General features: G+C 42.7%; 1 protein-coding gene across 1 annotated transcript in view; it reads left to right on the plus strand.

Moving 5' to 3' along the window:
• LOC124271532 (alpha-1-macroglobulin-like) overlaps positions 1-16076 on the plus strand; it is a 58412-nt gene that overhangs the window by 39876 nt on the left and 2460 nt on the right. The window contains 21 exon segments of the mRNA XM_046706674.1: positions 25-156; positions 492-720; positions 3391-3540; positions 3782-3877; positions 4032-4083; positions 4260-4346; positions 5023-5199; positions 6071-6393; positions 6583-6748; positions 7139-7329; positions 7331-7354; positions 7862-8080; positions 8388-8521; positions 10099-10192; positions 10749-10832; positions 11228-11336; positions 11901-12026; positions 12466-12500; positions 13616-13697; positions 14517-14660; positions 15746-15760. Coding sequence (XP_046562630.1) covers positions 25-156; positions 492-720; positions 3391-3540; positions 3782-3877; positions 4032-4083; positions 4260-4346; positions 5023-5199; positions 6071-6393; positions 6583-6748; positions 7139-7329; positions 7331-7354; positions 7862-8080; positions 8388-8521; positions 10099-10192; positions 10749-10832; positions 11228-11336; positions 11901-12026; positions 12466-12500; positions 13616-13697; positions 14517-14660; positions 15746-15760 — 2669 coding nt within the window.

The raw sequence follows: 16076 nt of genomic DNA on the forward strand, positions 1-16076 counted from the left end.
CTATTATGTGTGTTCAACAGGCCCGGGGCTGCCAGGGCCCATTACAATACAGACCGAACCACTCCCACTCAGCGGAGCACAGAAAAAGAAACCTTCTGGTTCTGTTCTTCGAAGCTACTTCCCCGAGACCTGGCTATGGGAGCTGGAACAAGTGGGGTATGTTGTTACACGTAGTCTATATAGTCTATATGACAGTCAGTTGGGTTTTCAGTTATACCACTGCGCGTCACCTTAGGGTTAGAGGAAGCCCCGAAGAAACATATCAAGGGACAATCTGGGATAATCAATTTTATGTTGTCAGAATACTCAGATATATATTTTCCGCCTTGATATGTCGACTGCTTCACGCGCGTAAAATCATACTTGTAAACTTGTTCCACTTTGTCTTGGCCTATATACATCCCCGCCTATTATACGGTCAACCTGAACTTCGCAGGACTTCCTTGCAAGTCTTCTCCAATGTTTATCATGACACGGCTGTTGTATTCCAGTGACGAAGGAGAGCTGGAACTGAGGAAGACTACCCCTCACACCATCACCCGCTGGGTCGGCAACACCATCTGTACCAGCCAGTCAGCGGGTGTTGGGGTGTCTCCACTGACGTCATTGACAACTTTTCAGCCGTTCTTCTTGAGTATTCATCTCCCATACGCTGCCGTTAGGGGGGAACGACTTCCGCTGCACGTCACTGTCTTCAACTACCTTGAGAAATGTCTGCATGTACGTATTGCGACTGTCTGTATGTAGATATTGTGATGGTTGACTACTTTGATGACTATCTGTTGAAATGATCGACTACCATGAAAGATGTCTGTGACGTCTTTGAAAAGTCTGTAAGTCTTGTGGTGGTTGACTTGCGAACTGTCTGTATGTGTAGATATTGTGACTGTCTGTATGTACCGGGATGGCTGACTTCTATTGCGACTGTCTGTATGTAGATATTGCGACTGTCTGTTGATGTAGATATGTGCGACTGTCTGTATGTAGATATTGTGACTGTCTGTATGTAGATATTGTGACTGTATGTGCGTACCGGAATGTGACTTCTATGAGAAATGTCTGTATGTGCGTACCGGGATGGTTGACGTCTTTGAGAAATGTCTGATGTGCTACCTGGGATGGTTGACTTCTTTGAGAAAATGATCGACTACCATGAAAGATGTCTGTATGGTAAGTCTTGTGGTGGTTGACTTCTTTGAAAAATGTCTGTATGTGCGTACCGGGATGTTGACTTCTTTGACTTCTGTGCATACTGGGATGGTTGAGAAATGTCTGGTATGTGTGCGTACCGGGATGGTTGACTCTTTGAGAAATGTCTGTATGTGCGTACCGGGATGGTTGACTTCTTTGAGAAATGTCTGTATGTCTGTACCGGGTATGGATTGACTTCTTTTTGAGGTCTGTGCGTCTGTATACGTTTGAGAAAGTCCGTTTTGCGTGATGGTTGACTTCTTTGAGTAAATGTCTGTATGTGTCTGTATGTAAGTATTGTGATGGTTGACGTCTTTGAGAAATGTCTGTATGTGCGTACCGGGATGGTTGACTTCTTTGAAAAGTCTATATGTAAGCATTGTGGGATGGTTGACTTCTGTATGTATGTGCGTACCGGGATGGTTGACTTCTTTGAAAATGTCTGTATGTGCGTACCGGGATGGGATGGTATTGACTTCTTTGAGAAATGTCTGTATGTGCGTACCGGGATGGTTGACTTCTTTGAGAAATGTGTGTCTGTATGTGCGTATGTGCGTACCAGGATGGTTGACTTCTTCTGAGAAATGTCTGTATGTGCATACCGGGATGGTTGACGTCTTTGAGAAATGTCTGTATGTGCGTACCGGGATGGCTGACTTCTATGAGAAATGTCTGTATGTGCGTACCGGGATGGTTGACGTCTTTGAGAAATGTCTGTATGTGCGTACCGGGATGGTTGACTTCTATGAGAAATGTCTGTATGTGCGTACCGGGATGGTTGACGTCTTTGAGAAATGTCTGTATGTGCGTACCGGGATGGTTGACTTCTTTGAGAAATGTCTGTATGTAAGTATTGTGATGGTTGACTTCTTTGAGAAATGTCTGTATGTGCGTACCGGGATGGTTGACGTCTTTGAGAAATGTCTGTATGTGCGTACCGGGATGGTTGACGTCTTTGAGAAATGTCTGTATGTGCGTACCGGGATGGTTGACTTCTTTGAGAAGTGTCTGTATGTGCGTACCAGGATGGTTGACTTCTTTGAGAAGTGTCTGTATGTGCGTACCGGGATGGTTGACTTCTTTGAGAAGTGTCTGTATGTGCATACTGGGATGGTTGACTTCTTTGAGAAGTGTCTGTATGTAAGTATTGTGATGGTTGACTTCTTTGAGAAATGTCTGTATGTGCGTACCGGGATGGTTGACTTCTTTGAGAAATGTCTGTATGTGCGTACCGGGATGGTTGACTTCTTTGAGAAATGTCTGTATGTAAGTATTGTGGTGGTTGACTTCTTTGAGAAGTGTCTGTATGTGCGTACCGGGATGGTTGACTTCTTTGAGAAATGTCTGTATGTGCGTACCGGGATGGTTGACTTCTTTGAGAAATGTCTGTATGTGCGTACCGGGATGGTTGACTCCTTTGAGAAATGTCTGTATGTGCGCACCGGGATGGTTGACTTCTTTGAGAGATGTCTGTATGTGCGTACTGGGATGGTTGACTTCTTTAAGAAGTTTCTGTATGTAAGTATTGTGATGGTTGACTAGCTTGAAAAATGTATATAGGTATATTGTGATGGCTGACGAACTCGAAACAATGTCTGTACACCAGTATTGTGCCTAAATGATGCAGTACATATACGAAGGTGACATGACATGAAGGAGTCGTTTGTGGAATCTGGTTATGTTAAGATGTTCAAGAATCGCTGTGTGCAAGTGTTTCCGTTAAACATGATACATTTAGGTACGTTATCTGAGAGAAGTGTCACAGTGTGGTAGGAATACCGCAAATATATGTATATAGACTCGTGGAGAGTGGGGTAGGGGGTGACGAGTGGGAGTGGATGGACCGTTAATATTCTGGTGGAAGGGACAGTGGTAGGGGGATGCATAACATGTTAATTGCCTCTAATGTCATGCAACTCATGACCCACAAAGATGTTATCGAATATTTAGAGAGAGTGAAACGATTGAAATGATCTAGTATGTTCCTGAACGAACCGTATTTTATGGAACAGTGAAGTATGAGAGGTTATGGTCTGATGGTTAAACGGTGCAACCTGGCTGAAGACGTGCTATCTTTCTGGCAGCGGATCGTTGCTCAGTCTACCCACACATGCTCGTCCAGTCCTGAATATCTGAATTAACTTCAGTGTAACTGAATGTAACTGCTGGGTGTGGTTGTGAGTGTTGATCCTGTTACAGATGCAGGTGAATCTGGAGACGGGCGACGACATCGCTGTGACAGTGCGGGACCACCTGAAGCTTCCATTCTGTCTCTGTGGGGGCAAGAGTAAGACACATAGCTACTACATCGCTGCGAAGGGAGTTGGAAAACTCCCAATTGTTGCTAAGGTGAGGGACAAATACCACACGTTATGCTTATACAGGGAGAGACGTACTTGCATGGGGGATAGACAGGCATCCGGACCTTTTTCGTCCAAATATGGATTTTAGAAATAACATCTGCTTTCATATTTAGATACTATTATGTATTATACAATAATTTAAAATGCAATTAATGATTTGACTATGTAATCATTCTTCTCGTATAGGCGCACAAGAGTGATGTGATGTGAAATATCCATTGTTTCAGGCGGAGATAGTCCCGGGGACATGCGACAACAGCATCGAGCCTGACATGGAGTACATAGGCCTGTCTGATGCTGTCAAGAGAGAGTTGTTTGTCAAGGCAAGAATGCATAATTTAGGAAAACACCAAGTCAAGTTAATTAGGGCCTTTAACTGAAATATAATGAACATGACATATAATTTGATAAACTTATATACTGGTATTGCTGAAGACTTTATCTGTTAACATCTGAGGCAAATCCTTACATTCACAGGTGGAGGGAGTGACACAGGAATACACCAAGAGCGTCTACATCTGTCCGAAAGGTTACATTCTCTCCTCAGTCTTTCCAAGGCATACATCAATAATGCTTTTGTGAAGTAGTCCAATGATATAATAATAATTTACGTAATGTGTTTTCTAAAAGTAATATATTATATTCTCTGCATCAAAGTAGCGGAATACATGTACTTGAATATCCTGACCACGTTCGTAATTGTAGATTCTGAAGTGACGAGGGAAGTGGTGGAACTACCTTTGCCTGATGACATAGTGAGGGGCTCCGCCAGAGGTCATATCTCTGCGATTGGTAGGTGCACCTTCGTATAGTAGAAGACTGGTCTGAGTGAGCATGGTTTAACAATATTCCAGCAACAGCAAGGAAGGGACAGCAGACACTCCTAGGCAGGACAGAGTGACTGAGGGCTGACTCGGTTGTAACCCTGCTTTGAACGTCATGTCCTGTAAGCTGAATGTGAAGCAAGACAAAATAGTGTTCGTATATATTTTGGGTACTGACGGATCCTCGCAGCAATATGTCCTGGGACTTTTCTTACCCTCTGAGCTTTCCTTTTCATTTGGTTCAACGTTATGTAAATGGAATTAGACAGAGGGTCTGTCCCCGGAACCCGCCATTAACGACTACGATACGTTTGCACATTAGCAGGAAAGATATTTTGGAAGAAATGTGACCCTCAGGTATTTCCCTAATAATGAGAGTGTTGTTTAAGTGTTTATGACAATATAGGATTTTCAATAAACCAATGTCTAACCTGCCAGGAAAATAAAGTAATTACTTGAAAACCGGTTTATACAAACATTAACTAAACATTAGTGGGCTGAAAACAATCCCCGAATCATATTTTACTTATTGCAGAGTCACACCTGCGGCCTTTAGCCAGATATTCCAGCAAGAATTCTACAAATATTGAATCTTGTCAAACAGGATAATACAGTGGTAATGAATGTATGACTCTGAATGGCAGGTGACATCATGGGACCGGCGCTGAGTAACCTTGACAACCTGGTCCAACTTCCCTGCGGATGTGGAGAACAGACGATGATCACCTTCACTCCCAACATCTACGTCCTCAAGTATCTGACCTTCACCTCCCAGCTTAGCGAGGAGATGAAGCTACTCTGTGAGAGATACATGGAAACAGGTGAGAACTGTGGAGCCATCCCCTGCCTGATAACGGCATTAGAACTATCTCACTTGTTCATTATACCAGCTTCTCAACCACTAATTATGGATTTGTGATATGGAAGGCTTCTTGGAATTACTTCCACAATTTAAGCCTGGTGATCAGCATGATACATTATAAGTTGTTCACTAGTCACGAGGAGGGCATGGGTTGACGTACCCTCGATGTTTGTTTATGTTCCCTGAGCCCGACATAAACAAACATCGAGGGTACATCAACCCATGGCCCCCGAGGGACCAGTGAACAACGTATTTATCTTACCGAACACCTTAATGTTAAATTTGAATTGTTTGAAGCACAGGTACAAACCTTTTTGTAGCCATCGCTAGATTTTGCTGACAAGAAAAACAGATTTAAAGTTATCTCCCTTCCATCGATTTGCATTTGCAAAACACTGATAATTTCCGTACATCATACGTAATTCAATGTTATTCGAGATTAAAAATTACTACCTTGAAGTTCCAAATAAGTTGCCATTGACATTGAAATGTTACTCGCTTGTAAGGGGGGTACATTGAAAAAAATTGAAGAGCGCTCAGCCAATCAGAAAGCGACAATTATGTGTGAGGTAAGATAACATCCTGGTTCCCGGGCCTCTCATTAGTTTATATAGACTATATATAAACTAATGAGAGGCCCGGGAACCATGATGGGTAAGATAAAAGGTCATGTTACATTAGGTCATGTTACAAAAGGGCATGTTATATATGGTCATGTAACATAAGGTCATGTTACATATGGTCATGTTACAAAAGGGCATGTTATATATGGTCATGTAACATAAGGTCATGTTAATAAGGTCATGTTACACAAGGTCATGTTACAACAGGTTACACCCGAGAACTCAACTACATGCACAGTGACGGCTCCTTCAGTGCATTCGGGAAGAGCGACCCGTCCGGCAGCACGTGGCTGACGGCGTTCGTCGTCAAGTCGTTCGCTCAGGCCCAGCGCTTTATTTACATCGACCAAACGATCCTGGACTCGAGTGTGTCCTTCCTCAGGTCTACCCAGATGGAGAACGGGTGTTTCCGGGAGGTGGGCAAAGTGTTCAGCTCCTATATGATGGGCGGGCTGGGGAAGGTGGAGGATGACACAGCTCTCACAGCCTTCGTCGTGGTGGCATTGATGGAGGCCCGCGTCGCCCGAGATGTGAGTAGTGCATACACAATCACACTTTATTTTTCTATTCATTCTCGGGCACTGCTATGGCGATCTCCTGATTGCAGACTGTTTCAAGTTATCTTATTACAGTAATAGTATGTGCACTATATGTGTGTGTCATTGTCAGCCTAATGAAGCTTGAGCCATGTATTCCACCTATCCCTTACGCCTGTGTAGGACCCTGTGTTGAAGACCGCCTTGAGATGCCTGTCTCTGCAGCCCTTGGACGAGATGGATACCTACACACTGACCCTCACTGCCTACGCCCAGACTCTGAATGACCCCTCCGGCCCGGCATCGGACGCAGTTATGACGGAACTCAACGCAAGGGTAATCTCTGACGGTAGGTGGACACCGTTCAGTATTCCACGTGTGTCGTGAGTTCCTCACATTTGGCAGTGAGAGAGATGTGTGTAAACAAGGAAACTACATCGTTGAAAGTAACATACATTACACTCAATATGAGACAGATTGGAATAGTCTGTGACAACCGCATTGTTTGAGTCGACGACCGTGATTCGGGGGTTTGTTGATTGGGTGTCACTGAAACCATTCAACGCTGGTCGATGCTCGTAACAATCTTCTAATTTTGGCAAAAATGAACATGCCCCCCACTCGACTTTGAAAACAATTGTAGACGAGAATATTTGGTGAATTGTTGTTTAGGATGATCCTGTATGCGCTGTAATTAATAAGATCCCTAGGGGATAAAACAAAGCCATAATGATTCCAGGAGTGTTGGCGTACTGGGGACGAGCAGGTTCCGTGCCTGATGCTGTCAACACTTGGCACTACAGAACAGCGCCGTCAGCAGAAATCGAGATGACGTCATACGGCCTGATGGCGACGCTGTTGTACTATGAGGACGAAGCTATAGCTAGAGGACAACCAACGAGCTTGTGGCTGTCTCAGCAGAGAAACTCCTTTGGGGGGATTCGCCTCGACTCAGGTAGGCACCAGTACCGTCGTAGTCTACTGCCGTAACAAGGTGTGCGTGAAATGTGTAGTTTCTACATTGGTGGTCTTACGTACACAGTGCTGGCCTAGGTGTGAATACATTCAGGTATATCCTAAATCATTTATATAGAAGTTGTACATTTTTACGTAAACAGATCGATAAACTAAAGGAAGAAATGATTCTGACCACATATCAAAATTGTCCCCAGCCATGATCTTCGCATTAACAAACGGGTTTTTTGAGAATCCAATGGTATTTGCCGGAGTGATCTGCCTTTAATTATGAAAATATAACTTAATAATACAGGCTTCAAAGTATTAACTTTAGGTCTGGTATGAGTAGTCTGTTCAAAACTAGGTCTATGAACTGGACATGGATGTGCAAAGGTATATCGGAGGTGAAACAATGTGTACAATTTGTCTTCGCTTCATGGAGGATGAAACATTTATCATGAACCAGTTATTTGATTAGCTTCATACGACCAATCTGTCCCTACAGGACACCGTCCTTGGCCTTCAAGCTATGGCCGAGTTCGCCAGCAAGACATTCACTGGCAACGCCACTGACCTTAGCGTTGCCTTCGACGGCGACAAGATGAGTAAGACGTATGACATCATCACGGGAGTGAACACACTACTGCTCCAGAAGGCTCCTATCACGCACCTGCCCAACACACTCACTGTCTCCACTAACGGTACTGGCTGTGCCTTGATACAGGTGGGGCTCCATGTCGCACGCTTTCCTCTCTACACGCTACTGCTTATGCTTCCTCGGTTTTGTTGCATCTTGGCGTTTGAAGATGAAGACCATACCACATTAATTAGTACCAGTTTGAATAAGAAAGATAGTAAACACGAACTATGTGCAGTTACAGTGGAGCCCGTTTGGGCCGCGTTATGGAATGACTTTTAACCCCTTCACTTGTTTCTAAAAGAAAGAAAATTAGGCAACAAAAGTGCAAAAAACTAAAAGCATCGGCAACATGTCACAAATATCTCATGAGTGTTTATGCTTTCTTTACAAGGCTAATGTGCAGTTCAATAAACTGCCCAAGAATCTGGGAATCCACAAACCTCTGTTTAACCTCGACGTCGCGGTAAGAAGGTCAAGGACGAAGAGGAGTGATTGTGCCCGACGATCAATCAGGATATGTGTCAGGTATGACCCTTGTAGTCAGTCGCTGGCACTGATCTGATAGCCATCGAAGTTTGATCATAGGATTTTACAATGCCTTAACAATGCATTTCCTGCAGTTCACCCAGATGTCAGCAGTTTCACTTTGAGATAGGCGCCCGAAATCCGAATAGGCGCCCGAAATCCGAATTCAAAATACGGCCATAGAGGTTGCCGGTATAAAAGATACACAATGTATACATCTCAAATTTTAAGAAAGATGTTTTCGTCAGCTAACCTTTAGTCACCATTTCCTGTGGTCGATGATGTCGTAGAAGACGCCCCCAGGTTATTCCGGGTTTGAATAATCTCAGTAACGTATGCCAGAGACGACTTTGTGGATCGGGTGGTCAGTCTGGGTGACTTGACTGACTGCGTGCAGTCGACACCCCGACAGCGTGAACCACTGCTCGTAGCGTTAATCACTGGATTGTGTAATCGAGACTGAATTATCTAGAGACCTTTCATAGAGGTGGAATTATTATTATTATTATTATTTTTAATGTTTATTCCTGAAAAGATATTACACAACACAGTCAAGATATGTATTACACAGGACATGAAAAGTGAATAACTAGAAGAAAACAATAGTATATATAATTCTTTCACCCATTCATACCCATTCACACCAACATGATTTTTCATTAACTAAATGTTCATACATTACCCATTTCCTTTTTAAAGTCGGAGAGCGGAAGGTCGCGGGTTCGATCCCCGGCCGCGTCATATCAAAGACGTTAACATATGGTACTTGTTGGTCCCTGTCTGGCGCTCGGCATTAATGGGTACAACAAGGACTGGTCGGCTCAGAGTCAGTATTATGTGTCTGTGTAGGGTATTCATGCTAAACTGCAGCATGGTATCTCAGTGAGCCAGCACTATAAAACCAGCTTAAGCCTGGGCTAGTACAAGCAGCCACACATACACATACACACGCATGCGCGTCGTCATATGAGCGAAATATTAAGTGCGACGTGAAACCCCATTTCATCTCACCTCACTTCCTTTCAAAGTCATTAAACATAGCTGTGTTACAATATCTGTCAAATAATAGTATTTCAATTCTTTCTTCAAGTGATATAAAGTGGGTGATATTTTCTTCAGATAGTATATATGTATATAATACATAGCAAGTAGCAGAATTAGGTCAAAAGTATCATCCGTTCGAAATGTGGATGAACAACCCAAAAGCTGGATTTATTGCTAAGTGTGCCGCACACACACACAAAAACACACAACAAAAACAATCAAAGACAGTGGGAAAGACAGTAATGGCTGTCAGATTACAAATCTACGTCAAGACTGAGGATGGTCTAATCAGAAACTCTATTTTCAGTGCCTCATCAACAGCGCAAACCACTTTGCCTATTTAGTATCATGACAAATGTTATTAGATTGTTATGTTGCTTTACGCAATATTCCAGCTTTCAGCAAAACAAAATCGATAATTGCATGAGAGAGCTGACATATAAAACAAACTGTTACTGACGTATTACGTGAACATTTATTCGTCGTATTTGACTGCAAGATCAGAAAAACCTATTTATTATCGGTATTTTCAGTTTTATGGGTAAGACGGACTTCAGCGCCGGGATGAGCATGCTGACGGTGAAGATGGTGACGGCCTGGACACCAGTCCTCAACTCCTTGCTGGAAGTAGGTCGATAATGCAAAAATATTGTATAGGAAGTCTGGTATGTCATACTTGGTCAGCACCATAGGGATGATGCACTGTTGTATCTTCCCTGTCCCCCTGAAGACCCGTGAAGGGCCGGGTTAGAATGAACCTTCAGTAACCCATGCTTATCGTAAGAGGCGACTAACGGGATCGGGTGGTCAGGCTCGCTGGCATGGTTGACACATGGCATTGGTTCCCAATTGCGCAGATCGATGCTCATGCTGTTGATCACTGGATTGTCTGGTCTAGACTCGATTATTTACAGACCGTCGCCATATAGCTGGAATATTGCTGGGTGCGGCGTAAAACTAAACTCACTCAGTCACCCTGAAGAACACGACGGGGAATTAGACGGCGTTAAACCCAACTTCATCGTTATGTTACCGATTAACACATCCCGTTACTACACAAAAAAGCAGGGGGTTATGTTTTAGCAATCGTTTTGGTATTTTTAGATTTCAATGCACAATGTAATTGCATGGAGTAAACGAGTCTATGAATTTACTAATGAATATGTTTCTTTTCACATTTCAGCTTGAGAGCGTTTTCCCTATTTTGAGTATGAAGAAATACGAAAATGACGTCAAAAAGGGTTTAATAGCATTTTATTTTGATGAGGTGAGCACTTTTGATTCTTTACACTCATACATTTTCAGACTCCTATCTATTCCAAACAAAAAGATGGGAATATGTGGCGTCTGAATGGATTCAGATATTACAATAAGTAAGGTATAATACTGGAGTGCACCAAGGTAATAACACACATGTGCATGACTTGCCTAGCACGACTCCAGTCAGTCTAGTTGTCACGTGGCTTCTCGTACAGATTCTTGGTTAGAACCCGAGCACAATGATGATCAATTGGTTGGAATATATGAACTACGATGACATGGACCGCAGCTAACAGCCTCCTGTTTCATTCGATAATGTACCTGCCAATAATTTTACTGTAAGGTTTCTTAACAACATTTACCCAATCCCTCACACGCTAACATATTTTGGTCGATTTCCAGCTTGATGTTAGAAAACGCTGTTTCGAATTCGAACTTGAGCAAGACCGAGACATAGCCGTGTCGGATCCTAAACCAGCCGAAATACAAGCCTTCCAGTATTACGAAAAAGGTAACCAAAGATAGTTGTCTTGTTCACTTGTTATTTGCGCGTCACATTGCACATTTGATCTCAGCCAAAACGATGTCACGTTAGCTGGGTTCCAAGTACTTCACGCTTGTCGTAAGAGCTGACTCCAAGTTAGATGTGGTTGTCATGTTCACTTATTCCGTCATCGTGTTTATATGGAGTTGATGTGTCAGGTCGCCACGATATGCTGGTACGGGAATAGTGGGGCAAGTCTCGTAGTGAAAGCGTTGGATTTCCCATACATTCACAGCGTATGTTGTCCACTTTCCGTCTGACTTTTGAAGGCTTTGGTCGCACATTCCTCCCTGCACTGGTCAATCCCAAAACGAGGCTAAAGTTTTCGCGCTGTTGTTTGCCGCTGGTGTTGTGTGTTCTACACGTTATGTTAAAGGGTAGTTAACCACAGCGACACGTGCAGTCCGGGAATTCCATCGTGACGTATGCAAGTCAGAGTTATTTCAGGACTTCAAGCCTTTGTTTGTGTTCGATGTTTGCGGGGGCAAATAGTCTGCTGCATAGTTATTGTCGAAGTTTCGTTTTTTTCAGATGTAACTTTAGTTAAATCCTACGAGATTGACACAACGTGTGGAACCAAGGCAGAAATCCCCGATCAAACAACGGTACCAACTCGGATGGGAGGCTCACCGAACATTGCGCAGAGTCGAATACAGAGTAAGATACATACTCTGGTTTGGGTTATTTTGTTACACTGGAAACCTGCATCTTAGATCGATAATGTTGTGAACAAGAGAAATATTTATGAAAGTGGGTAACTAGGAGTTATATTCTGGAAATTTGATGTGTTAATCCGAACAATTTCACCGGAAACCACACGTAATGATGGATTTTCAATGTACTCAGTGTATACTGTACGTTAACGTATGTAGTTGAGAGTGTTTTGTTTTATGTGAACATTGTCCACTGATATAGTTTCCCTCTCGTTGTAATGTACGTTAACGTATGTAGTTGAGAGTGTTTTGTTTTATGTGAACATTGTCCACTGATATAGTTTCCCTCTCGTTGTAATAGTCCACTTCTTATTTTTCCATGTTAGTTGTATTTGATGTCCGTCAAAGTTGTCTGATGGGTTGATAAACTCCTTCTATTTCAGACGTGCTGAACATGCCCCCACTTCCTTCACAGAAGGTTGGTTCTTTCTTACTTTAGAAGATTCGAAAACTACCAATGTATTATGTTTCCGACGAGGGAAGATCATCTATTTGAATAATATTTTCATTACACTACTTTGCTACACTAAACGAATTTTGTAAATGCTGTTTTGATATATATTTGTAATGGTAGCATGTAAAGTTAAATCTTCCGTCAGTGTCGATTAATCTCTACAGAAAACCCATATAAGGGCAGATGGTGATAGAGTGTTATAACCCTAGTGTTTTTATCTGTGATCGCAAGAGTTGAGTGGCCAGCGAGCTATGACACATTGTTGATTGTTGAGAACAGATATGACGTCAGACATTGTCCACGAGCTGGTCACATTACGTCATCTCAACAAAATGCCGACCATTCTGTAGTAAACAGAAATCTGAATTACAGTTCAAAACTGGGTACATCCAGCCCAACAATATGAGACTGTTGAAGTTTACAAGCCAACACTGCCACAGCTATGTGTATGTGGTTCAAGTTGTCGTTCCTCTGTGTTATACTACAGATACAACCCGTGAAGGTCTGGGTTAGAATGTACCTTCAGTAACCCATGCCTGTCGTAATGTGGTCAGGCTCGCTAGCTTGGTTGACACATGTCATCGGTTCAGCGTTTTCATCACTGCTCACGACGTATGGCCATCCAGAAGAGGCTTTCGCAGCCAGAGACCTGCTTCTCTACACTCTTAGTGTGAAAAAGCGTTTAACAATATTTACTCATGTAGCTTGTGGTCAATCATATGTCACCATTCGTGTCACTGGTGTGTTGCTTCCGCTTATTCTGTATGGATTTCGGCAGACCCGTGAAGATCCGGGGTAGAATAGGTCTTCAGCAACCCATGCTTGCCACAAAAAGGCGACTATGCTTGTCGTAAGAGGCGACTAACGGGATCGGGTGGTCAGGCTCGCTGACATGGTTGACACATGTCATCGTTTCCCAATTGCGCCGATCGATGCTCATGCTGTTGATCACTGAATTGCCTGGTCCAGACTCGATTATTTACAGACCGCCGCCATATAGCTGGAATATTGCTGAGTGCGGCGTAAAACTAAACTCACTCACTCACTACTACGGATACAGAATTGCCTTCATGTTGCAGATGCAGGAGACAACGGGCTGCCCTGCTTGTCTTAACGAGAAACCAGAAGATTTCGGTCAATTAATATGTCAGTCAAAAGCAAGTAAGTGTACAGCGAATCATTGATAGTGTTTCCACTTCAGAGAACACCCATAAACAAATCGTCAACATTTCGTAATATTTCCAACAAATTATATCAAACATATCATTTAATTCATATATAATTTAGAACCATATTAAACTGTGGCTCACAGCTAATATTGTCGCTAACCTCTTAATAACTCCTCTACAGTAAACGTTCCCTCCATTGGAATGCTGTAATAAAGAAAGAACAGGTGACTTACCCATGAGCAAACACTTTCAAGGAGAACGTTTGATATTATCTTGAACATGAGGACATGTGTTCCTTCGTGGGTGGGGTTTCTGGTATGAATTGTTGAAAGAGGATAGGACCAATTGCGCTTGTTGAAAGAGGATCTGAATGGATCTGACGGTTGGGCCCTGGCCTATTTGATGCATGTAATCTTATCCCAGTTGCGTGAAGCAATGCTCATGATGTCAATCACTGGATTGCCTGTACCAGATTCCATGTCCCACAACCCGTAAAGATATCGGTTCTTCGGCCACCCATGCTTGTCGTAAGAGGCGACCAACGACATCGTGTCGTCAGGCTCGCTGGCTTGGTTGACACGTATCCCAGTTGCGTAGATTCGATACTCACGATGTTGATGAGTGGATTGCCTGGTCCAGACTCGATTATTTTCAGACTGTCGTCATACTGCTGAATATTGCTGAGTGCGGCGTTAACAAACATGATCCAAGTCTTTCAGCTAAAATATTTCTGCGCTGCCTTAAACAACCAACAAACCTTAATGTGACTTATCCTTTATAGTTTTGCAATGGCTTTTTCCTTTCTCTCCAGTTTATAAAGTTCAAGCGGGTCGAAATGGTACAGCGTCCATGAAAATCAAAGCTGATCTCAGACCAAGACGAAAGACAAAAATGGATGTGTTCGCCAGTTACGCTCTGGGGTCGGAATGCCAGTGTGATCTCCTTAACCCTCCAAGTAAGTATACACATTTTTGTGTTATCTTGTACCAAGATCTCGAATTCAAGATTCTCTCTGATTAGGACAGATCTGACAGCATCATATCTAAGGTTGTATTGCCGTACTTAGGATTTCCTATCCGAGTAACCCGACAGTAACGTGTCTTTTTCCGGTGGCTTGGAAGCTTAAAGGGGAATACGAACGAAAACAAAACTGTTGATATATTGTAAAGGATATCCTAAAAGTCACCTTCCGTGATTAAAACTGAGCAAAAGTTTGTAAAATAGCAATAAAAAACAAAAACGTACTCGTATTTCCGCCAATTACGGAAACACCCGTCAGCTAATGAGCAGAGGGGGTATCACGTAACGTGACGTCATATGTGCGCTTCCTCTTTGATTTTACCTCACAACTTAACAGTGCTCATGGATTCTGAAGCAGTAAAAGATGTTCTTGATGTCATTTCTGAAATGGATGTTAGACCGTATATATCAAGACGATCCGATTTTACATCTTACAAGACAATCGTCGAGTGAAGATGAAGAAGAGTCAATGAGAACGGAGGCACCGCTTGAGGTCTCTTTACTTGGAAAACGGAAGAAATAGTGGCTCTTTCCATTGTTCGCTGATTCCGTGCATCCCCAGGCAACGGAATACACCATCATACCATTTACAAAACGACAGAAACAACACGATTTGTATTACTGTAGCGCTTGTTCGTTGGCAATATGGCGGACGCTTGTCACATATGACGTCACGAGCGGAAAGGTCACGTGAGTTCCAGCAGAATATGCATAATGGCCGAAGCTCAGATAACAGAAACTGTTTTCGCGATAAAAACATAATAAACCATATTTTTGAAATACAAATTGGGGTACATGTTTCTGATGACTTTATGTTTCACCCAGCAAATTATTGCAATTGTCTAGTATTCTCCTGTAAGTGTTGGCTGGTCAAACTGAACACCAGTTCGATTTCTTATATAGGTACAAAACACACGGTGAACTGGTGAGTTTATTGATAGTGCTGTAATGATGTAACTCGGGTACAAGTTTTAAGCGTGTAATTGTCATGAACTAATATTTCAACTCGGGTATGTGCAGATGAAAAGAAAAGGGGTAAGTTTGTTTTCTAATATCTGACTTTGCTTCAATGACATGTCGCTTCACTGTCCAGTATGTTCGTAAGTCCTTCACAGTCGTGTACGTGTAGCCTCTTTTTGCCTCTAGATGTCTGTGAACATATGCTTCCAACTGATTTACAACACGCCATTCACTTCCTTTATTATTTCGTATCTAATACCCACTAACTGTAATTTTGTTAATGCTTATCTTAAGCATCACATCCACACCACAAAGAGAAAAAAACCCATCTATTTCTTCTTCAATCTTTGTTGTTGGGAACATCGTTATCATAGTGTGGTAACATGAAGCA

Source organism: Haliotis rubra, unplaced genomic scaffold (genome assembly GCF_003918875.1).
Source record: "Haliotis rubra isolate DU_JTF1 unplaced genomic scaffold, ASM391887v1 Scf161, whole genome shotgun sequence".
NCBI classification, from domain to species: Eukaryota; Metazoa; Mollusca; class Gastropoda; order Lepetellida; family Haliotidae; genus Haliotis; species Haliotis rubra.